The sequence below is a fragment of the Arachis ipaensis genome, chromosome B04 (assembly GCF_000816755.2).
Source record: "Arachis ipaensis cultivar K30076 chromosome B04, Araip1.1, whole genome shotgun sequence".
NCBI classification, from domain to species: Eukaryota; Viridiplantae; Streptophyta; class Magnoliopsida; order Fabales; family Fabaceae; genus Arachis; species Arachis ipaensis.
Genome location: NC_029788.2, coordinates 54,235,880 through 54,261,300, shown reverse-complemented (window position 1 = coordinate 54,261,300; position 25,421 = coordinate 54,235,880). Strand labels below are relative to the sequence as shown.

At 37.7% G+C, this 25,421-nt stretch overlaps 1 protein-coding gene across 1 annotated transcript; it reads left to right on the top strand.

The window, feature by feature from the left end:
• LOC110271500 lies at positions 16,547-20,749 on the top strand. The gene is made up of 2 exons (XM_021122448.1): positions 16,547-16,626; positions 20,434-20,749. The coding sequence occupies exons 1-2, from the start codon at positions 16,619-16,621 to the stop codon at positions 20,747-20,749; spliced, it is 324 nt and encodes a 107-aa protein (XP_020978107.1). The 5' UTR covers positions 16,547-16,618.

Genomic DNA, 25,421 nt, shown 5'->3' with positions numbered 1-25,421 from the left:
GGCTACCATCCGTCCTCTCAGTGAAAATCGTCCAGGTACGCTGTCACCGCACGGCTAATCATCTGTCGGTTCTCACTCATGCTGGAATAGGATCTATTGATCCTTTTGCGTCTGTCACTACGCCCAACCCTTGTGAGTTTGAAGCTCGTCACAGTCATTCAATCCCTGAATCCTACTCGGAATACCACAGACAAGGTTTAGACTTTCCAGATTCTCAAGAATGCTGCCAAGGGATTCTAGCTTATACCACGAAGATTCTGATTAAGGAGTCCAAGAGATACTCATTCAATCGATGGTAGAACGGAAGTGGTTCTCAGGCACGCGTTCATAGGTTGAGAATGGTGATGAGTGTCACAGATCATTACATCCATCATGTTGAAGTGCGAATGAACATCTTAGATAGAAACAAGCGTGTTTGAATAGAAAACAGAAATAATTGCATTAATTCATTGAGACACAGCAGAGCTCCTCACCCCCAACAATGGAGTTTAGAGACTCATGCCATCAAAGAGTACAAAGTTTAGATCTAAAAATGTCATGAGGTCCAAAATAAATCTCTAGAAGTTGTTTAAATACTAAACTAGTAACCTAGGTTTACAGAAAATGAGTAAACTAAGATAGATAGTGTAGAAATCCACTTTTGGTTCCCACTTGGTGTGTGCTGGGGCTGAGACTTGAGCTTTACACGTGCCTAGGCTATTTCTAGAGTTAAACACTAGGTTGTAACCTGTTTCTGGCGTTTAACTCCAACTTGTAACCTGTTTCTGGCGTTTAACGCCAGAATGCAACATCGAACTGGCGTTGAACGCCAGTTTACGTCTTTTATCCTTGAGTAAGGTATGGACTATTATATATTGCTGGAAAGCCCTGGATGTCTACTTTTCAACGCAATTGAGAATGCACCATTTGGACTCCTTTAGCTCCAGAAAATCCATTTCGAGTGCAGGGAGGTCAGAATCCAACAGCATCTGCAGTCCTTTTTCAGCCTGAATCAGATTTTTGCTCAACTCCCTCAATTTCAGCCAGAAAATACCTGAAATCACAGAAAAACACACAGGCGCATAGTAAAGTCTAGAAATATGAATTTTTCCTAGAAACTAATAAAAATATACTAAAAACCAACTAAAACATGCTAAAAACTACATGAAATTACCCTAAAAAAGCGTATAAAATATCCGCTCATCATAACACCAAACTTAAACTGTTGCTTGTCCCCAAGCAACTAGACAAATAAAATAGGATGAAAAGAAATCAAGAAGTAATAATATCTCAGAGTTTTAATTGAAGCTCAGATTCTAATCAAATGACCGGGACTAGTAGCTTTTTGCTTCCGAACAGTTTTGGCATTTCACTTTATCCTTTGAAATTCAGAATGATTGGCATCCATAGGAACTCAGAATTCAGTTAGTATAATTGATTCTCCTAGTTTAGTATGTTGATTCTTGAACACAGCTATTTTATGAGTCTTGGCCGTGGCCCTAAGCACTTTTTTTTCCAGTATTACCACCGGATACATAAATGCCACAGACACATAACTGGGTGAACCTTTTTAGATTATGACTTAGCTTTGCTAAAGTCCCCAATTTGAGGTGTCCAGAGTTCTTAAGCACACTCTGTTTTTGCTATGGACCTCGACTTTAACCGCTCAGTCTCAAGTTTTCACTTGACACCTTCACGCCACAAGCACATGGTTAGGGACAGCATAGTTTAGCCGCTTAGGCCATGATTTTATTCCTTTTAGACCCTCCTATCCATTAATGCTCAAAGCCTTGGATCCTTTTTACCCTTGCCTTTTGGTTTTAAGGGCTACTGGCTTTTTCTACTGCTCCTTCTTCTTTTTCTTTTTCTCTCTCTTTTTTTTTGCTGCTTTTTCTTGCTTCAAGAATCAATTTCATGATTTTTCAGATCATCAATAACATTTCTCTTGTTCATCATTCTTTCAGTAGCCAACAGTTTTAACATTCACAAAATTCAATATCAAAAACATGCACTGTTCAGGCATTCATTCAGAAGACAAAAAGCATTGCCACCACATATAGATAATTAGAATTTTCCTATTAAGAACTCGAAAAAATATTGCCTCCTTATTCTAAAAATCTGCTATTTTATTCATGTTTGATGATGATGAGAAAAATAAATTATAGCTTAATTGGAGATAAAATCAAAATAGAGATACTAATTACTATTACTCATATATAACTTCTAAGGTAAATTTCTAATAAGAAAAATTATCACAGAGTTAAGGCTAAGATTAGAACTCAACAACCTTGAATTTGGGAGGTGGATGCCTCTTTAGTCTGTGGAGTGCTTGGCCCTTCAAGAGATAGCTTCTGGCGCTTCAGTTCCTTCAGTTCACGCCATTGCTCTTCTTATTTTCTAAGCAGTTTGCAGAGCATGCTGTTTTGATGTTGCTGTTCTTCCTTTAGTTGATCCACAGCTTCCTACAACTTGGTGACAGATGCTTCTAGGGGCTCCCAGTATTCAATTTGAGGGATTTCCGGGAAGAACTCCTGTGCTCTCCTCTTGATGGGTTCGTCCTGCACTTGTTGTCCTTCCATAGACTTTTTGGTGATTGGTAGCTCAATTGGGATGTACTCATCTACTCCCATTTTTATCCCAGCATCTTTACATAACAGAGAGACCAAGCTTGGATAAGCCAATCTGGCATCTTTGGAGTTCTTGTTTGTAATCTTGTAAAGCTCACAAGCGATCAGCTGATGAACTTCCACATCTTTTTCCAGCATAATGCAATGAATCATCACTGCTCTTCTGATGGTGACCTCAGAGCGGTTGCTAGTGGGCAATATAAAGCGCCCAATGAAGTCCAGCCAGCCTCTGGCGAGTTGTTTGAGATCTCCTCTTTTGAGTTGGTTCGGGGCACCCTTTGTGTTAGTTGTCCATTTAGCTCCAGGGAGACATATGTCCTCTAGGATCTTGTCCAACTTCAGGTTTGATCTCATCATTCTCCTATTAAAGGAGTCTGGGTCATCTTGCAGTTGAGGCAGCTTAAAGATCTCCCTTATTTTGTCAGGGTGGGTGTGAACAATCTTCCCTCTAACCAGAGTTCTATAGTTATAGAATGTGGATCCCACTATTCTCTGCGTGTCCATCTACCACAGATTTGCGTAGAATTCCTGAACCATGTTTCTTCCCACCTTTGTTTCAGGATTAGCTAGGACTTCCCAGCTCCTGTTTCGAATTTGCTCTTGGATCTCCGGATATTCGTCTTCTTTCAAATCGAATTTAACTTCTGGGATCACTGACCTTAGACCCATTATTTTGGAGTAATGGTTTGAATGTTCTTTGGTTAAGAACTTCCCTTGATTCTAAAGTGGTTTTGGAATATTCTCTTTCTTGCCTCTTAAGTTGGTTTGTTTTCCCTTAGGAGCCATGATCTTAGTGGGTATTGCCTTAGTGATCACGGATAAACACACCAAACTTAGAGGTTTGCTTGTCCTCAAGCAAAAGAAAAGAAAGGAGAGGGATATGAGGAGAGCCAAGTCCGAATTATGGAGGTGGGGGGGGAGGCCGAACTAGGATTTAAAGGGGAGGGGTGGGTTTTCAAAAATTTTGAAGAAGATATGATAAAAGATATGATTTGTAAAAGATAAGTATGATAGGAAAAGGATGCACTTTAAAATTTAAAAGATATGAATAATATGGAAGATATTTGAAAAAGATAACATTGTTTTGAAAAAGATGTTGTGAAGATTCGAAAAAGATATTGATGAGTTGAAAAGATTGTAGAAGTAAAAGAGATAAATTTGTTTTGAAAAGGATTTTAAAATAATTTGAAGAGGATAAAAAAAAGGGTTTATGAATTAAGGTACATTTGATATCTTTTGAAAGAGGATTTGAAAAATTAGGATTTGTAACATGTTTGTGCAAAAAAATCATGAATTGAAACATAAAAAATGGAAAAATTTGAATTGAAAATGAAATTGCCTACACCCTACAATCCTGGCGTTAAACGCCCAACTGCTGCATGTTTTGGGCGTTTAACGCCCAATTGGTGCTTGGTCTGGGCGTTTAATGCAGTTGTTGCTTCCAGCTGGCGTTAAATGCCAGAAACTCCTTTGTTACTGGGCGTTTTTCTGAACGCCCAGGATGTTGTAAATCTGGCGCTAAACGCCCAGAAGCTGCTTCTTTCTGGCGTTTAATGCCCAGATGGCTATCTCTATTGGCATTAAACGCCCAGTAGATGCTCCTTTTGGGCGTTTAACGCCCAATTGTGCCTCTTACTAGCGTTTTTTTGCCAGTGAGCTCCTTTTTCCTGTTTTGTGCTTTGAATCCTTCTGTAGCCCTATGAACTTATGCAATTGATTCTTTAACTTGTTAATATTGAACTTATATGCTCTAAAAATAAATAAAATAAAGAATAGAATAAAATAAAATAACAAAAAGAGTTTTGCTAATGGCTGGGTTGCCTCCCAGCAAGCACTTCTTTATTGTCTTTAGCTGGACCTTGCTGAGCTTTTTAATATAGCCTCAGCCTTGAGCATTCTTGCTCAACATTGCATTCAAGATAATGTTTGATTCTCTGTCCATTAACAATGAACTTCTTATTCTCTGTCCATAAATCTAAGCTCCACATAGCCATATGGTGACACACTTGTAATCACATATGGTCCCTTCCACCGGAATTTCAGTTTCTCGGGGAATAGCCTGAGCCTAAAGTTAAATAGCAGAACCTTCTGTCCTGGTTCAAAGACTCTAGATGACAGCTTTCTGTCATGCCATCTTTTTGCTTTCTCCTTGTAGAGTTTGGCATTTTCGAAAGCAGTGAGTCTGAATTCCTCTAGCTCATTCAGCTGGAGCAATCTTTTTTCTCCAGCTAATTTGGCATCAAAGTTTAGGAATCTGGTTGCCCAGTAGGCTTTGTATTCCAGTTCCATGGGCAGATGACAGGCCTTACCATACACAAGCTGGTAAGGAAAGGTCCCTATAGGAGTCTTGAATGCTGTTCTGTAGGCCCACAGAGCATCATCCAAGCTTCTTGCCCAATCCTTTCTACGGGTACTTACAGTCCGTTCCAGGATTCCTTTTAGTTCTCTGTTAGAGACTTCAGCTTGCCCATTTGTCTGTGGATGATATGGAGTTGCCACTTTGTGGCTAATTCCATACCGGACCATGGCAGAGTAAAGCTATTTGTTGCAGAAGTGAGTGCCCCCATCACTGATTAGTACTCTAGGGACACCAAACCTGCTGAAGATATATTTTTGGAAGAACTTCAGCACTGTCTTAGTATCATTAGTGGGTATGGCAATGGCCTCTACCCATTTAGATACATAGTCGACTGCAACCAGAATATAAGTGTTTGAGTATGATGGTGGGAAAGGCCCCATGAAGTTAATGCCCCATACATCAAACAACTCAATCTCCAAGATCCCTTGTTGAGGTATGGCGTAACCATGAGGCAGATTACCAGCTCGCTGGCAACTGTCACAGTTACGTACAAACTCTCGGGAATCTTTATAAAGGGTAGGCCAGTAGAAACCACATTGGAGGACCTTGGTGGCTGTTCGCTCACCTCCGAAATGACCTCCATATTGTGACTCATGGCAATGCCATAAGATCTTCTGTGCTTCTTCTCTAGGCACACACCTACGGATTATTCCATCTGCACATCTCTTAAAGAGATAGGGTTCTTCCCACAAGTAGTACTTTGCATCAGTAATTAATTTTTTCTTTTGTTGCCTGCTGTACTCCATGTGTATGAACCTTGCAGCTTTATAGTTTGCTATGTCTGCAAACCATGGTGTTTCCTGAATGGCGAACAAATGCTTATCCAGAAAAGTTTCAGAGATCTCAATAGGGGGGAAAAACGCCCCTTCTACTGGTTCTATTCAGGACAGGTGATCAGCCACTTGGTTTTTTGTCCCTTTTCTGTCTCTTATTTCTATATCAAACTCTTGCAGAAGCAACACCCATCTTATGAGCCTGGGTTTTGAATTCTGCTTTGTAAGTAGATATTTAAGAGCAGCATGGTCAGTGTACACAATCACTTTTGTTTCTACTAAGTATGATCTAAACTTGTCAATGGCATAAACCACTGCAAGCAATTCTTTTTCTGTGGTTGCGTAATTTTTCTGGGCGTCATTTAAAACACGGCTAGCATAATAACTGGTGCTGTTACCAGCTTAGCTTTCAGAGTTTCAAACGCCTACAGACACTCTGTGTCAAACACAAATGGCATGTCAGCAGCTAGCAGATTGCTCAGAGGTTTTGCGATTTTTGAAAAATCCTTTATAAACCTCCTATAGAATCCTACATACCCCAGAAAGCTTCTGATTGCCTTAACATTGGCAGGTGGTGGTAATTTTTCAATTACTTCCACTTTAGCTTGATCCACCTCTATCCCATTGTTTGAAATTTTATGCCCAAGGACAATCCCTTCAGTCACCATAAAGTGACATTTTTTCCAGTTCAAAACCAGGTTAGTCTCTTGGCATCGTTTCAGGATTAGTGTCAGGTGATCAAGACAGGAGCTGAATGAGTCTCCATATACTGAGAAGTCATCCATGAAGACTTCCAAAAATTTTTCCACCATATCAGAGAAAATAGAGAGCATGCATCTCTGAAAGGTTGCAGGTGCATTACACATCCCAAATGGCATCTTTCTGTAGGCAAATACTCTAGATGGACATGTAAATGCAGTTTTCTCTTGATCTTGGAGATCTATTGCAATTTGGTTGTAACCTGAATAGCCATCCAAAAAGCAGTAAAAATCATGACCTGCTAGTCTCTCTAGCATCTGGTCTATGAATGGTAAAGGAAAATGATCCTTTCTGGTGGCTGTATTGAGCCTTCTGTAGTCAATACACATGCGCCACCCTATAACTGTTCTTGTAGGAACCAATTCATTTTTTCATTATGAACCACTGTCATGCCTCCCTTTTTGGGGAAAACTTGAACAGGGCTCACCTAGGGGCTATCAGAAATAGGATAAATAATCCCAGCCTTCAGTAACTTGGTGACCTCTTTCTGCACTACTTCCTTCATGGCTGGATTTAACCGCCTCTGTGGTTGAACCACTGGCTTAACATCATCCTCCAATAGGATCTTGTGCATGTATCTAGCTGGGCTTATGCCCTTAAGGTCACTTATGGACCACCCAAGAACTGTCTTGTGTGTCTTTAGCACTTGAAGTAGTGCTTCCTCTTCCTGTGAATTCAAAGCAGAGCTTATGATCACTGGAAAAGTGTCACCTTCTCCCAGAAATGCATATTTTAGGGATGGTGGTAATGGTTTGAGCTCGGGTTTAGGAGGTTTTTCCTCTTCCTGAGGAATTTCCAGAGGCTCTTTCAATTCCTTTGAATCCCCCAGATCAGGCTGAACATCTTTAAAGATGTCTTCCAGCTCTGATTCGAGACTCATAGCCATGTTGATCTCTTCTACTAAAGAGTCAATAAGATCAACTTTCATGCAGTCTTTTGGTGTGTCTGGATGCTGCATGGCTTTGACAGCATTCAACTTAAACTCATCCTCATTGACTCTCAGGGTTACTTCCCCCTTTTGGACATCAATGAGAGTTCGTCCAGTTGCTAGGAATGGTCTTCATAGAATGAGAGTAGCACTCTTGTGCTCCTCCATTTCCAGCACTACAAAGTCAGTGGGGAAGGCGAATGGCCCAACCCTGACAATCATGTCTTCAATCATGCTTGATGGGTATTTAATGGAGCCATCAGCAAGTTGGAGACATATCCGGGTTGGTTTGACTTCTTCAGTTAAACCAAGCTTTCTGATAGTGGATGCAGGTATTAGATTGATACTTGCCCCAAGATCACATAGAGCTCTCTTGGTGTAATTACCCTCTAATGTGCATGGTATCATGAAGCTCCCGGGATCTTTAAGCTTTTCACTGCATTCTTCAGTGAGGAAAACTCTTTCAGTTTCTCTCCAATCCTTCTTATGACTCAAAATTTCTTTCATGAACTTGGCATAAGAAGATATTTGCTCAAGTGCCTCTGCAAACTGAATCTTTATTTCAAGAGTCCTGAGATAGTCTGCAAAGCGAGCAAATTGCTTATCCTTCTTCTCTTGGCAGAGTTTTTGAGGATAAGGCATCTTGGCTTTGTATTCCTCAACCTTGGTTGCTGCAGGTTTATTTCCTACAGAGGTGGTTGGAAAAGCATTTTTAGAGGGGTTGTTATCAGCACTTGTGTGTGTCTGATCCCTCACTGGCGTTTGAATGCCAGGGGTGGAAGCTGGATTGGCGTTGGATGCTAACTCCTTACCTGTTCCTGGCATTTGAACACCAGAACTGAACATCCTTTGGGCGTTTAACGCCAACTCCTTGCTTGTTTGTGGCGTTTGAACGCCAGAACTAAGCATGGGTTGGGCGTTTAACGCCAGCTCTCCATCCTTTTCTGGCATTTGAGTGCCAGAATCATTCCTCTCTGGGCTCTTACTGTTCTCAGAGGGATTCTGGATGATATTTTGCTCATCCTCTGTCAGTTGTTCTTTCCTTGGCTTTCTGCTGTTCTAAAGCAAGGTATTTAATATTTTTCCACTTCTTAATTGAACTGCCTGGCACTCTTCTGTTATCTACTTTGATAACTGCTGTTTTGTCTGATTCAATTGTGCCTTCATATTTTTATTAGCATTTTTAGTGTCTTGTAGCATCTCCTTGAATTCTGCTAGCTGTTTTGTTAAGAAGCACAATTGTTGATTGAGTTCAGCAACTTGTTCTGGAGGACCAAGTTCAGTAGACACTGCTTTGGCTTCTTCTTTTATGGAGGACTCACTGCTTATGCACAGATGCTGATTTCTGGCAACTATATCAACAAGCTCTTGAGCCTCTTCAATAGTTTTCCTCATGTGTATAGTTCCACTAGCTGAGTGATCTAGGGACATCTGAGCTCCTTCTGTAAGCCCATAGTAGAAGATGTCTAACTGCACCCACTCTGAAAACATTTCAGAGGGGCATTTCCTTAGCATCCCTCTGTACCTTTCCCAGGTATTATAAAGAGATTCATCATCCTCTTGTTTAAAGCCTTGGATATCCAGTCTGAGCTGTTTCATCCTTTTTGCAGGGAAATATTGATTCAGGAATTTGTCTGATAACTGTTTCCATTTTCTTATGCTTGCTGTGGGTTGGTTATTTAACCACCTTTTAGCTTGATCATTTATAGCAAACGGAAATAGTAACAGTCTGTATACAACCTGATCTACCTCCTTGTCACGTACTATGACAGCAATTTGCAAGAATTGTGCCAGAAACTCAGTAGGTTCTTCTTATGGAAGACCAGAATACTGGCAGTTTTGCTGCACCATGACAATGAGCTGAGGATTTAGCTCAAAACTGCCTGCTTTGATGGAGGGTATACAGATACTACTCCCATATGCAGCAGTAGTGGGGTTAGCATATGAACCCAGAGTCCTTCTGGACTGTTCATTTCCACTTAGATCTATGACGGAGAAAAGGAGATAATGTGAATTGCAAGTAAAATATATTTATATTTTTTTTGTTTTATTTAATTAAAAATATCCAAAAAAATAAAATAAAGTAAAATAATTAGAAAATAAAGTATAGATTTCAAAAACCGAAAAAATGAAATAAAATAAAGTAAAATAATTAGAAAATAAAATATAGATTTCAAAAACTAAAAGGAAAATAAAATAAAAAGAAATTTGAATGTTGAATTGACTAATTAATTGAAAAGATTTGAAAATTTTTTGAATATGATTTTTGAGTAAGATTTTGAATTTTGAAAAGATTTGATTTTTAAAATAAAAATTTGAGTTTTTAAAGGTGATTTTCAAAAAATCAATTAAAATGAAGGAAAAAGATATTTTTGAATTCAATGAGGAAAGAGAAAAACAATAAAAAGACACAAAACTTAAAATTTTTAGATCCAATGCTCCTTATTTTCGAAAATTTTGGAGAAAAAACACCAAGGAACACCAAACTTAAAAATTTTAAGATCAAAACATAGGGAAGACTTAGGAACACCTTGAAGATTCACAAGAACAACAAGAGCATGAAGATAGAATACCAAACTTAAAATTTTTAGAAAACCAAAAATAACTTTTCAAAAACTAAAGAAAAATCAACAAGAAAATACCAAACTTAAAGTTTGGCATAAGATTTATTCAAAGAAAAATTATTTTTGAAAAAGTTTTAAAAAGAAGATAGCCAATTTCCAAGAACATAAGCACAACGCTCTAGCCAATTGAGCTATAAATTTAACGTGTTTTAATAAGGTATTTAATAAATAAAGATTCTTTTTTTTGAAAACTGATATTTTGAAAGAAGCACAAGAAAAACAAGAAAAGACACAGAACGAGAAAAACTAAAGATCAAACAAGGAAAATAAACAAGAATAACTTGAAGATTAAGAAAGAACAATGGACTCAAATTCGAAAATTAAAAAAAATAAAAATATGCAATTGACACTAAACTTAAAATATAAAACTAAACTTAAACAGAAAAACTCAATTTTTAGCTTATAAAAATTTTCGAAAACAATTAAGAAGAGAAAATATGGATAAATAAAAAAAAATTCAACCAAAAACAATAATAGAAGACTCTAAACCAAAAAGAAAAATTTTTCCTAATCTAAGCAACAAAATAAACCTTCAGTTGTCCAAACTCGTACAATCTCCGGCAACGGCGCCAAAAACTTGGTGCACGAAATGTGAATCGCACTTTTCACAACTCGTACCACTAACCAGCAAGTGCACTGGGACAATCCATGGAGATTGTTGGCTTGAAGCAATCTATGGTTATCTTGTAATTCTTAGCCAGGATATCAATTATAATTATCAGTTTGGATTGCGAAAAAAAAAAGAGCATGAATTAAATACTTGTTATGCAATAATGGAGAATATGTTGGAGTTTTGGAGATGCTTTGTCTTCTGAATCTCTGCTTTTCCCCTGTCTTCTTCTTCACGCATGCAATGTTCCTCCTATGGCAAGCTGTGTGTTGGTGGATCACCGTTGTCAATGGCTACCATCCATCCTTTCAGTGAAAATGGTCCAGGTGCGCTGTCACCGCACGGCTAATCATTTGTCGGTTCTCACTCATGCTGGAATAGGATCCATTGATCCTTTTGCGTCTGTCACTACGCCCAACGCTTGTGAGTTTGAAGCTCGTCATAGTCATTCAATCCCTGAATCCTACTCGGAATACCACAGACAAGGTTTAGACTTTCCGGATTCTCAAGAATGCTGCTAAGGGATTCTAGCTTATATCACGAAGATTCTGATTAAGGAGTCCAAGAGATACTCATTCAATCGAAGGTAGAATGGAAGTGATTGTTAGGCACGCATTCATAGGTTGAGAATGGTGATGAGTGTCACAGATCATCACATCCATCATATTGAAGTGCGAATGAACATTTTAGATTGAAACAAGCGTGTTTGAATAGAAAACAGAAATAATTGCATTAATTCATCGAGACACAGCAGAGCTCCTCACCCCAAACAATGGAGTTTAGAGACTCATGCCATCAAAGAGTACAAAGTTTAGATCTAAAAATGTCATCAGGTCCAAAATAAATCTCCAAAAGTTGTTTAAATACTAAACTAGTAACCTAGATTTACAGAAAATGAGTAAAATAAGATAGATAGTGCAGAAATCCACTTCTCGGTCCCACTTGGTGTGTGCTGGGGCTGAGACTTGAGCTTTACACGTGCCTAGGCTCTTTCCAGAGTTAAACGCCAGGGTTGTAACCTGTTTCTCGCGTTTAAATCCAACTTGTAACTTGTTTCTGGCGTTTAACACCAGAATGCAACATGGAACAGGTGTTGAACGCCAGTTTACGTCATTTATCCTTGAGTAAAGTATGGACTATTCTATATTACTGGAAAGCCCTGGATGTCTAATTTCCAACGCAGTTGAGAGCGCGCCATTTGGACTCATGTAGCTCCAGAAAATCGATTTCGAGTGCAGGGAGGTCAGAATCCAACAGCATCTGCAGTCCTTTTTCAGCCTGAATCAGATTTTTGCTCAGCTCCCTCAATTTCAGCCAGAAAATACCTGAAATCACAGAAAAACACACGGGCTGATAGTAAAGTCTAGAAATATGAATTTTTCCTAGAAACTAATAAAAATAAACTAAAAACCAACTAAAACATGCTAAAAACTACATGAAATTACCCTCAAAAAGCATATAAAATATCCGCTCATCAACAATCCACTCGTAAGCACGCATGACGCGTACGAATGGATTGTCCCTGCCGCATCTGCACATAGGCACGCATGACGTGTACGCGCGGATTGTCGCTGCTGCATCCGCGCATAAGCACGCATGGCACTTGTAACAACCCCGGTTTTCGAGTACGCGAGATCTTTTCTGAAAGTACCGAGAACTCCGGAGGATCAGTAAGGGGAGAAGCTCTAATATATCATCAAGTATCTCAATCCTCATTGTCATTATGTCATCTTTAAGTTAGAACTTTTTATGAGGCAAGCTCGATAACACAGTCACAAAGAACCTAGTTTTTGAACCATATCGGTTAGGAGTTTTGATTCGGTTTTTCGTAAATAGTCTCAGTTTAATGAACCAGACTTGATTCATGAGAGAAGAGAGATAATAGGATGATATTATCATTATATTAGTATTATAAGCTTCTTGAATGATATTATAAGGTTACCTGGTCAATTTTAGTTAAAAATAGAAAATCGGTTTAACCGGGTTCACAGTTTACTGGTGCAGCTTAGCACCAGCACTCTCTGATGACTTTAGCAATGCTAAGGCCTCATTATACATGTTTTATTCTCACAATAAATATGTTACTAGTGTCATTTATGCTAGTAGCTCAGAAAATAATTTTTAGAGATGTTTTTATGTGTGTTTCGATACTCCTAGTTTTAGTAGTTATACACCTGAGATATTTTAATATTATTTTAATCCACCTCCAAGCCAACCAATCACAACTCACCCTACACCCCCAAGACACTCCAAGGCTATCTCATTTCTTCATTTTGGATGAAAATAACAAGAGAGAAAAGAGAGAAAGTTTCATGAACACTTAATCTTCAAAGCTTGATTTCTCCTGAACTAAAACTCAAATCAAAACTCCAATTTCACCAAAATGATCCTCTCTTCTTTCTCTACATAACCATGTAACTTATCAAGGCTGGAAATAAGGTTAGATGGCTGTCCCTTTCCCATTTGAATTCGGTTTTCAAGGAAACATGCTTAAACAAGTGTTCTCTTGATGTTCTTCCTTAGATCTCTTGCTTAGCTTGACTTGTGGGCCAAAGATCTTTGATTTCCTGCACGTTTAAGGTGACAATAACCTTTCTAAGATGCTTCTGATGTTTGTTTAGTTGATGTTTTAGAGTTTTAAAGTTGTTCTTGATGTGATTTAGGAGGAAAAAGTGCTTAAGGACCACCTGAAAGTCTAACTGAATTGGGAGCAGCAAAACCAGGTAGGGTGTCACGAAATTAATCTTGATTATTTGTGTTTGAGTTGTGTGAATGTTGTATGATTTGGTTGTGGTAAAAATTGGTTGCATATATGCACTACAAGAAAAATACCCATTCAGCCACACTTTTTTTAAACTACATTTGAAAAGCGTAGCCTATTATATGAATAGGCTACGCTTTTCTCTGTGTTGCCTTTTTATAAGAGAAAAGAATAGATAATTATGGGATCATTAAAAAAGTGTAGCCTTAGGTATTATAGAAATCACTTATAAAGCGTAGCCGTAGATTGATACCTATAGATTCACTTTTCGTATTAAAGGGAACGCTTTTAGAGGGTAGCCTATTTATTATGTTTTGGGTGCGTTTTAAAAATGATGCCTAATAGTAAAAACTTAACACTTGTAAATTTTTCTCCCTCTTAACTTTTTATCCAGCTCACACTTAGTGAAAAATTTCCCTCCAAGAGAAGAAAACGATTTTACCTTTCACAAAGAAAACCCTCAGCTCAGACTAAGCTCACAAAGAAAACCATTTCACCCTTTTAGAAGAAAACCCTCGTCATCACCCTCAGCTCGTCATCACCCTCAGAAAACCCTCCTGCATTGCGAATCGAAAACCCCAGTCACCACTGACCCCCACTCACCACTCACCACCACACACCACTCACCACTAACCACTGACTGTCGTTCCATGCTAAGTCGCCCTCTTGCACTGATCGTAGCGCGCCGCCCAGAACGTTCATCTACCTTCGTAGTCTCTGCTCTCACCATCACTGGTCACCATCGTCGTATCTGCGCCCACTTTAGCCGCTCAACCTAGTTGTCTCTACTCTCACCGTTACTTCTCACCCTTGTTGTCTCTGTGCCGACCGTCGCCGCGCGCTTAGCATCATTGTTCTCTCTGCTCACCATCGTCGAGAAGGTATGTATAGATTTTCATTTGGTTCTGAAATTAGAGGTTTAAGGTTCCGATTTAGGGTTTTTAATTTTCGGGGTTTAGTACACTAATTGCCTGTTATTAGTGAAATCTCAAGTTTGGTTTAGTTCAAGTGATTCAGTTGTTATTTACTAAAATTTGAATTGAGTAGAGGTTGCTTGTTGTTTTAAACCATATTTGTTTGGGTAATAGAAAAATGAAATGCAGTCACTGCCATCACATGGAACTAATTGGTTATGATTCTTTATTGCTTCCTTAATTGCCTCCAGTAAGACAAGAAAATCGAGATTCCTTACTATATTTCTATCACGAATAATACTATTAATCAAGGTTTCTTCTGTATAGAAAAAAGCATTGAATAATTCTTCTGCATAGAAATTAAAAGTAGTATTTTCATGGTTGGTTTTTTCATTAGCTTATTCATTGATACTGAATCCTTGCCAGAAATATCATTTAATTTTTTTTCCTTTAATCAAAACTCTTAACTTCTAATTCTAGTATCTTTAACATGAAATAGTTAGTTGATGTTAAATTACTAAAATTCCGGGTCAGGTAAGGATCAGGATTCCTAAGATCACAGTATGATCTTTTGTAAAAGAATTATTAACTAGATCCTAATTTTGAATGAGTTCAACCATGGTAAGACTTTGACCTATTGAAGCTTAGTCCATGGTAAGACATCAAGCCACAATTTTTTCTAGTTTCCTAAGGAATGCTTGAGCATAATGTTGGTGGGTTTCGATTTGACCAGAGAGAGGTAGTTCATAGTTGCAAGCTTGATCCTTGTGTTCTGAGAGTTTTATCAATATGTTAAACTTGTGTTCCATGTGATTGTATTTGTATTTCTCTTACTTGTTTATTTTGAGTTTTTGACCTTAATTATGTGATGAATGTTGCAGGCAAAATGGGCGTTGAGGGCGTTGAGGGCAGTGGTGAGGCTGCAGGCTATATTTTACGGAAGGCTAGTGAGGAAGCAAGCTGCTGTTACTCTAAGGTGCATGCAGGCTCTTGTTCGAGTTCAAGCTCGCGTCCGCGCTAGGAATGTGAGGAACTCTCCAGAAGGGAAAGCCGTGCAGACACTATTAGATCAGTACCGCAACCAAGCTGATCCTATTAAGGAGGCTGAGGTATTGTAAAAGCTTTTTAAATTCCTTCCCCTAAAAAAAGATTCTCTAATGGAGAAAAATACTCATGTCATCCAAAGATATATACATAACACACAAGTTAGTCCTGCACTGATCATAAATGTCATTGTAGTCTCTCTTTTTTGAAATTAATATAAATTTTTAGTTCTCATAGACATCAATATGTATCATTGCCAACTTGCTTATTCTGGTAAACCTTTTTTTCTTTAATTTTCCCCACTTAAATTACCTCAAGTGAAGATATTTCTAGTGCTTTTTCCAATTTTAATCTGTACCCCGTACTGGTATTTCAATTTGATTATTTTATTTATTTTTCTTATATTAATATAATAATAATAATGTTTTTTTTATTTTGGTTATGAAATCTGGGTTCTGATTTTCTGGTCTTCTGAAGGATATGTGTGTGTGTGTGTGTGGCTTTTTTCTGAATTACTTAAAATGCACAAGTGTTACCTTGGATCAAAGTCTTTTGGTTGGTCATCCTAATAAATGGGGTTGCTTGGTGGTTTAGTGTTGAGGGTTGTTCTACCTGGTCTGTTTAACTATTTTGAGGGTACGGTTTATAATATTAGGAGTATGAGGGTGGTTGTTGTTCTGTCTTTGCTGAGGTTGATGGTGCACCTGTGTCACTTAATTAGGACATGTTACTATAACACTATGCCATTGCCCATGCTTTATTTTTCTTTTTTTTCTGTGTCTTAAAAAGTAGAATTTAAAACATATTTTATAAGAAACAGGCTGAGTTGGCCGGTTGGAATTTGAAGTAGAATAAAGTTCAAACCAATCAAAGTTGGGTTAGGTTAATTAACGTTTTAAAAATAATTTAGCCAAATCAAACCAAGCCAATCTAAAATATACTGGTCAATGGTCAATTAAGCTTTCAAGCAAGGGCCATGCATGTTGAAATTTTGTTGTTTTGCCGTTATCTGTTGAATGATTTAATTGCTGCTGCTGCTGCTGGGTCCCAAATCTATTTGATTATATCAATTTAATTCTTGCTAAATGATGATTGTGCTAAATTCGTGGTTAAATGGTTGGATATGGCAATTACAATTTTTTTTGTCTGTAATTTTTACAGTTATTCGTGGTTAAGGTTGAAGGCGAAAGTTTTTGGTTAAGGTCTTCCAAGAAGATTTTGTCAAAACGTTGATCGTGTCATGGCAAGGTACAATGCATACTTTAATTCTTTTGATTTGTTAGTTTTGAAGTTGCAATTTAACTTATTATATTTGTACTATAAATTCTATGTTTCTCTTTATTTGTTTTACCTCAATGGGTTTCTAGAGAATTACTTCGAAGACTAGGAACTATTTCCCAACCTAGTTATAAGTCTTTGAATGTCCTTTTCATTGCCCATTCCCTTTGTAGCGAATAACATCCTGCCTCCTCTATTCTTCTAATCTTCACTTTGCGACCCCTTATAAATTTTCCGCCTAAAAAATTTAATAATTATCGATTAGGTTTTGTTATATGCCAAAGGATTGGATGGATCTACCGAGGTATAGCGAAGAGTATATCAATGGTGTTATTAGTTTTTTAGACTTTGCATACTCTGAGGGAGAACCGGACGGACGACAAATTCCTTGTAAGAGGTGTTGTAACATTAATTGGTATAGAAGAGATGTGGTATTTGACCATTTAGTAGTCGACGGATTTGTTAAGGGATATTGAACATGGATTAATCATGGCGAATGGGCAATCCTGATGGCGGTTGACGATGACACAGATGATCAAGAAGGTGCATACGATGACATCGAAGGACTGCTTAATGATGCATTTGGAGATGTAACTCATGCTGAGGGTGTTACTGTAGGTCAAAATGAAGAGGCAAAAAAGTTTTACAATTTAATAGATGGGGCAAGTCAAGAGTTATACCCGTGTTGCAAGAAATTTTCTACATTATCTTTTACCATCCGTCTATACTTGTTAAAGTGTTTGCATGGTTGGAGCAATGCCTCTTTCACTTCACTTCTTGAGCTATTGTAAGAGGCAATACCTGACATTAACATACCTTCATCTTTCCATAAGACAAAGGCTATGATAAGAGATTTAGGTATGGATTATAAAAAAATTGATGCTTGTCCTAATGATTGCCTCCTGTATAGAAAAGAACTAAAGGATGAAAAACAATGTCGTGTGTGTGGAACTTCTCGATATACTGAAAATTCCAGTGATAATAGTGAGAACCAACCTGACAAGAAAGGTCGTCCTATTCCTGTAAAGACTCTGAGATACTTTCCTATAATTCCAAGACTTCAGAGATTATTTATGTGCTCAAAGACGGCAGCTAGTCTGAGGTGGCATGATGAGGAGCGTGTAAAAGATGGGACGTTAAAGCATCTTGCTGATGGCTTGGAATGGAAGAACCTTGATGAAATAGATGAAGAATTTGCAAAAGAATCTCGTAATATTAGACTAGGCTTGTCAAGTGATGGGTTCAACCCATTTCGTAGCATGAATATTTCTTGGAGCACGTGGCCCGTGATGCTGATGGTATACAATTTGCCTCCGTGGATGTGCATGAAACCCGAATATTGAATGCTTTCTTTGCTTATTCCTGGGCCACAATCACCTGGTAAAGACATTGATGTGTATCTACAACCATTGATAGAAGACTTGAAGTTGTTATGGGAAAAAGGGGTCAAAACCTATGATGCGTCAAAAAATGAGACCTTTCAAATGCGGGCAGCACTTTTGTGGATAATCAACAATTTTCCTGCTTATGCTATGTTTTCTGGGTAGAGTACAAAGGGAAAGTTGGCTTGCCCTTGTTGCAACAGAAATACCAGTAGCTTACAACTAAAACACAGTCGGAAGATAGTTTATATGGACCATCGTGTCTTTTTACCCATGGATCATCCATGGAGAACCAATACAAGGTCTTTTAATGGGAAGCAAGAATTAAGACCCCCTCCACCTGTTATAGAAGGACCCGAAATTTTTGAGATGCTACAAAATGCTGAGAATGTCTTTGGAAAGAAGCAAAGTACATCAAATAGTTTCCTATGGAATTGGAAAAAAAGATCAATTTTCTTTGAATTTCCTTACCGGCACAAGAACCCACTGCGTCACAACTTAGATGTCAGGCACATAGAGAAGAATATACTTGACAGTGTAATTAGAACTCTCTTGGATATCCCAGGCAAGACAAAGGACCATTTGAATGCTCGATATGACTTAAAAGATTTGGGTATCTGGAAAAATATTCAACCAAAGGGGGTGAATAATGGCAAAAGAACAAAGTTGGCAAAGGCATGCTTTTCTATGACTGCTGCAGAGAAGTCAGTTTTTTGTGGTGTTTTAAAGACAACAAAGCTACCTGATGGCAGTGCTTCGAATATATCACGTTGTGTACATCTAGGAGAAAGAAAAGTTTCTGGGTATAAGACGCACGATGCTCACTTTATGCTTCACTATTTACTACCAATACCGATTAAAAGCATCCTTCCTGATCATGTGGCCATTCCGTTGATTCGACTAAGTTCCTTTTTTCGTCGCTTGTGCAAAAAGTTCATCACACTGGAAGAGATAGATTTACTGGAGTTAGAGATTGTGGAAACATTATGCTAGCTTGAGAGGTGAGATTGGGAGGTCCGGTGCAGTTTCGTTGGATGTATCCTCCGGAAAGGTACATGTGTACATTAAAGTCATATGTTCGCAACAGAAGTCGGCCCGAAGGTTCTATTGCAGAGGCATATCTAGCTAAGGAGTGCTTAACTTTCTGCTCAAGATACTTGCATGGAGGTGTGCAAACAAGACTTAATAAGCGGCCTCGGAATGATGATGATCCTAACGAAGACGAAGTTATGCCATCAAAGTTGTTTTCTAACAAAGGTCGTTCGTTAGGTGTGGGAAATGGAGAACCAATTAATCTAGATGACATATCAATTGCTCAAGCCCATGTGTATGTATTACACAATTGTGAAGAAGTGGCAGATTATGTTAGATAACTTAATTAAACTTTTTTTTTATTCCGATCAAATTCACCCATATTTTTTAGATCAAACCTAACTATTATTAATTATAGAGAGCATGAGGAAGAGGTTAACAATCAGCGGGGAACGAAATGGAGAAAAGCAAAAGTTCACAACAAAACGTTCGCGCAGTGGTTTGAAACTCATGCGAGGGATCCAAATGTGCCTTTTTGGCTAAAAGAATTATCTCGAAGTCCAAGCTCTGTTGCAAGAAGATTTTCTGGATATGTAATTAATGGATACAGGTTTCACACGGTGGAACGTGAGGCAAGGAGAAAAACACAAAACAGCGGTGTCACATTAACTGCTTTAACTTCAAGCTTTGCAAGTGCTAAAGATCAAAGTCCAATCTAAGACAATGTAGCTTATTATGAAAGGTTGTTTGAGATAGTAGAGTTAGACTATTTTGGGCGTTTTAAGGTTGTCTTATTTCGGTGTGAGTGGTACGATGCTGGGAGAGATAAGTATGGTCTTACATTTGTTCACTTCCATAAGAAATGCTTCCAGGATGAAACTTTTATACTAGCATCTCAAGCACATCAGTGTTTTTATGTGCAATATCCATATGAACATAACAAACATTATGTTATGGAAACTATCCCAAGAGACTTATTTAAAACAAGCGACGAATCTGAGTCTGAGGCCCGTCAAACACACTATAGTGAACAACACGAGCGTATAACGAGCCCTGCCATACCAGCTGATGATGGTGAACTTATTCTGGAGAGGACTGATTTACGACCCACGGTTATTGAAACAGTTCCCCAAGTGACTTCTGGCCAAGAATACGAGGCAGACTTCATTGGAGATTTTGATTCTGATTGGTCATCCTAAGCAATTTATTGCTTAATATGTACATATGTATACTTAAGTTTTCTTCTTCACCTTTTTATTTGTAAGTAATACTTATTTTTTTGTTAATTTGTCAGTCTCTTACATTTTTCTTATATTGATTTTAATGGGTAAATTGACTCTACTTAACTAATTTATTTATGTAGGAATAAGGAATTTATTGATCTTAAAGCTACATCAAGTAAGAATTTGCTTAGACAATTCGAGGCTAAGAGACAAAGGATTGTAACTGAACGCAAGAAATATGAAATGGAAGCTGCAGCTGCTAATGACAAGGAGAAATATGAGCGAAGGGTGGATGAACCAGAAAGTCAATTGGAGATGCGTGCAACCAAAGGGCAGAAGAAATCCACATCAAAGAAGCTGGATTTTAGTCATCTGCAAAGCACATTCGATTCTATTAGCAAAAGGACTAACTCCACGCCTACCACCTTGGAAGTACATCCAAACATTCCATCGTAACAGCCAAAAAATAAAAAGAGAAAGGAGCTATTGACTATGCCTACTGCTAAAAAAGTCAAGAATGGAGTGCAGGGTGGAAAATCAACACAAGGCTTGAAGAAGTCTAAGCCTACAAACATGGAGGCAGATGAACTTACAAGGAAGCTCGAAGAAATTTGTAAAATGAACAGCAACATGTCAACAAGTCTAAGCTAAGAGCGGAGTTGTCCATGTTCTACTCAACTCACAATCAACCAAGGGCAGTAGTAGAATATTCAACTCACAGATGAAGAGACTTAAACAGGGCAAGATGACACAACTTTGCCTTCTCCTGAAACTACCCCACAAAATGAAAGTGCAATGTTGGAGCAAGGAATATCAACAAAGGGTAAGAGGATGCCAGGAGTAAAGGCTACAACAATTGACGAATTCTTAAAGAAAAATGGGATAGATGTGGAAATTGAAGGACCAAGCACTGAACTAAGTGAGGACGGGGAAGAAAGCATGGCACTTGATAAAGACTATTATCAACATGTGATAGAGGACATTGATGATGAAGAAGGTACTGTTTTGCTCTGTTTCTATTGATGATAAATATTTATTTTTTTTTAAATCGTTATAGAAAAACTGGACTGGTAGATCTAGTTGTTTGAAGTTGGTAAATATAGTGTTAGTTGATTCGAAGTTTGTGTGCTATGATTGATCTAATTGTTGAGGTTGTGAAATTAAGATTTCTTTCGATTTTGAACTTTGTTTAAGAATATCGGTCAGCTTGATGAGCGTGGAGGATAGCTCAGTATTGTCAATGAGTTTGGGTGCATTGGTTGGTCCAAGTATTGAGGGCTGGTGGAGTTAGCGTTATTTGAATAGAAGCTTGTCTGTTATTTGATTGATCCAATTATTGTTGCTTTGCTATGGTAGTTTAGTGAATTTGTTGAAGTGGTTAAGTCAACTGAAGTTTTATGTGCCTTGATGGATGCAATTGATGTAGTTTTGAAATGCATAATTCAGTGAAGTCCATGATGCGGAATGAACTTAAAAGTTGTGTGCTTTGATCGATCTCTAGAATAGCTAAAAGTTGTCCACTTCATGGTATCAACTACATAGGTCAGATTTATAATTTTTATAATTTTTATATTTGTGTACTTGTTTGCTTTATATGCTTGTTGAGCTCGAGTTAATCAAGCATAATCTGATGTTAACCAATGAATAAAACTAGGAAAGCCAAAGAAGAAGAAAACTCGTGGAAAAACAACTTGCAAAGAGATTTATGCAAGGACTATGGAACAGCGGGAAGAAGTCACTTTTGATCTTGGACAGCCCGTAGGACCAACCGACCAAAGTATTTCTAATTTAGCTAGTTTTGTTGGCACTATTGGTAGAAATAAAAGATTCATTAGTCTTTTGTACACTAGTTGGCATGCTGTTCCCCCTAAAGCTAAGAAGTTCATGTGGGACTATGTTAACGTAAGACACTTGGTAATTATTGATTTCAGTTTTTTTATTCAGTACAAGAGCATATAACAATCACTTATAATCATGCAGACCAAGTTTCTCCTCCCAGACAGTGGAGAAAAGTGGGTAATGCAAGCGATTCGAGATGCCTGGAAGCGGTTCAAAGCAAAGATTAAGCAAAAGCACTTCGTTCCCTATGATACTATTGATGATATGGTGAAGAATCGATCCCCACAAGTACCAAAGAGTGGTTTCATAAAACTGATCTATTATTGGAGTCATCCTCTAATCCAGGTAAAAGACTATATATGTCGAATTTTCATGTGAAACTACTTGACTATTGAAAGAGCAATATGGTATATAAATATTAAAACTATATTATTTTTTATCTAAAAGTTATATGCATAGCTTCTTTCACTTTCTTTCAAAATTCCCATGATTTTTTTTCTTGGTATATAAATATATACAACAATTTTGGCAGATGAAGGATCTGAGTAGCTAGCTTTTTAGTTCTTACACATAATCTCTTATTGCATAATAGCTTTTTAGTGAGTTAAGAGTTTGTGAACTAAGAGTAGCTAGCTTTTTAGTTGGGGACCTAAATTTGGATACTCATGAACTTTCTAGTGAGTTAAGAGTTTGTGAACTCAACCCTGATTCTTTAAGCCTTCAATATGGAAATAGTTATATATTTGATACAGTTCTGCATAGGATGCAACTGATATAACACTAATTGTGGTGTGGACTACTTGGAAAAATTGAATTATCCATAGGTTCTGGTTGCTTCTGTAAATAGTTGTGGTTGAAAACCTTTGTATAGTCATCTATCAAGTTCTATTTTTCAATGTGATATAACACTTCCTGCCAAATTATTTTTTTATTTAATTTGAGTAATAGATTTTCTCATGAAAACCACATCTGAATTTTGCTTTTAGTGGATTGACTTATATGCATGTGTACTTTATTTCTTGTGTTATGTGTATAATTCTTTGTAGATCTCATAGCTATGTAGTTTTGTTCCATTCATATGTGCTTCTATAGGCTTAAGCTTGAGAATCTAAGAGTAGTTATTTGGTTACTAGAGTCTTAAAATGCAACGAGGATTGCGAGTGTTCTTATCACAAGGAGAATGTGCACACTGACCCATAATTTCATTAATTTGAGCTGTAACAACCCAATTCTCAGTACGCCTAGGACATACCAGAAACTGAGTGCTACCAATTTGTCATCCTAATTATTATCTATTATTTATTATATGAGCCTGATTCGTTGTTAGAAGCGTAGTTAGTTAGCGAGGTACTTTTTTTTTTTGAAAACGTTTGAATTAATAAACAGAATCATTTATAATCAATTCACAAATAATAACAGATAAAACAGTTATAAATAACCACACATAAATACATCACAAGTAGTTGACAACATTCGGTAATTCAGCCTTTATTAGAATATAGAGTGTTAGTTAGAACACCCCTAGATATAGCTAAATAATATCTATATACATATATATACATACAATATCCCAGGTCCTGACCTGTTCAATAGGTCCCTAAGCTGGCACCTAGGCTAGCCTAGACTCTATACTCACCTAGTCCCTCTAAACTACTAAAGCGAGGGAAAGTACGTTCTAGGTCTTCAAAACACAAGTCAGGTGGAATGTTACCAAAAGGTAGAACATCATCTGCTACTCCTCTGCACGATCAGACATTCCCATAGGAAGTCTCTCCGGTACCTCATCAAGTAGCCACACAACAGGAGTCTCGTACACATTATTTAAGTTAAAGTTCGCATACAAACGGGGTGCAGACATTGGCTGGTCTCACAGTATATACATATAAACAGAGAATGGGATTCACCTTAGACTCAGAAGACTACCTAGAGCGGAATCCTTTTTACAAACAGTCGTCAGCGAACAACAGAAAGGAACTCTTGCTTCCATCTGAAGGGGGAAGGGAGAGAGAAGGGGTAAGAACTGGGGAGTTCTTAGTAGGGTCGGGGTTATTAGTTAAGTTCATTAATTTGTGTCGCTTAGCAGACATATAGAAGAATATAAAAATGCAGTAAACAGAAGACATATGAATAGAGAAAATAGAGTAAACTAAAAACAGATCACAAACAGAAGAATGTAAGAAAGTGAAACACAAACACAGAGAAGAGAATACAAACAAGGAAAACATACATTCATACAACAATCATAACAGAGAAAATGCACAACCAAGTATGATGCATGTCTGTCCTATGCAGGCCATGAGCTCACGTGTCAGTTTACACCCTGCAGCCCGACATTACCTAGGAACTAGTCCTAGATATGGCTTATTTTCCGTAAGTGAACTTCGGCTTACAGGAATAGTCTAAATAAAACACAACAACTTTCTGTAGGTAAACTTCGGCCTACAGAAATAACACCTCTGTAAGTGAACTTTGGCTTACAGAAATAGCACCCCTGTAAGTGAACTTCGGCTTACAGGTATCACAACTCTCTGTAGGTAAACTTCGGCCTACAGGAGCAATACCCTGAGATACACAATTGATATTCACTGTAGGTGAACTTCGGCCTACAGGAATAACAACTCACTGTAGGTGAAGTTGGGCCTACAGGACCTCTAGGGCCAACAGAAAAGCAGCAAATGAATATACAAATATCTCTGGAGTTGCCTTAACGCAACAAATGACCTTTCAACAGGCCCTCTGCTTGTTCTCTATTCTCTTTATCATATTACTCTTTTCACTTTGTCTTTTTACTCTGCTCTGATTACTCTGTTCTCTGTATCTCTTTAATTTTTACTGATTACTCTTTCCTCTGTATCTATATTACTCTTTTTTTTTTATCTCTTTACATTACTCAGGTTGCCCTGTTCTCTGTGTTTCTCTACTCTGCTCTGATTTCTCTGTTTAACGTATGTATTTAAAGCTTATGTAAATTTCGGTATGAATAGTTAGTCTATCCCAAGTATAGGTTCATTAAGTCTATACTGAAACAGTTTAACTTTTCATATAATACCTAACCCTAGTCGCAACTCAAGGACTAACTATGTTGCCCTAGTTCGTTCACTAATTTCTGTCTGTTTTTCTGTCATTAAAACCTTACAGACTTTTTCTTTGATTTTTATCTTTTCTTTAACTTCTTATCTTTCATTTATCTTTGCCTCACTAACATGTTATTACCACTCCCTAAGTGTTTTATGAAGGTAATTATGAGATTATACGCTTAAAGTTGTCTTTCTAAAGCTTTTACAGAAAA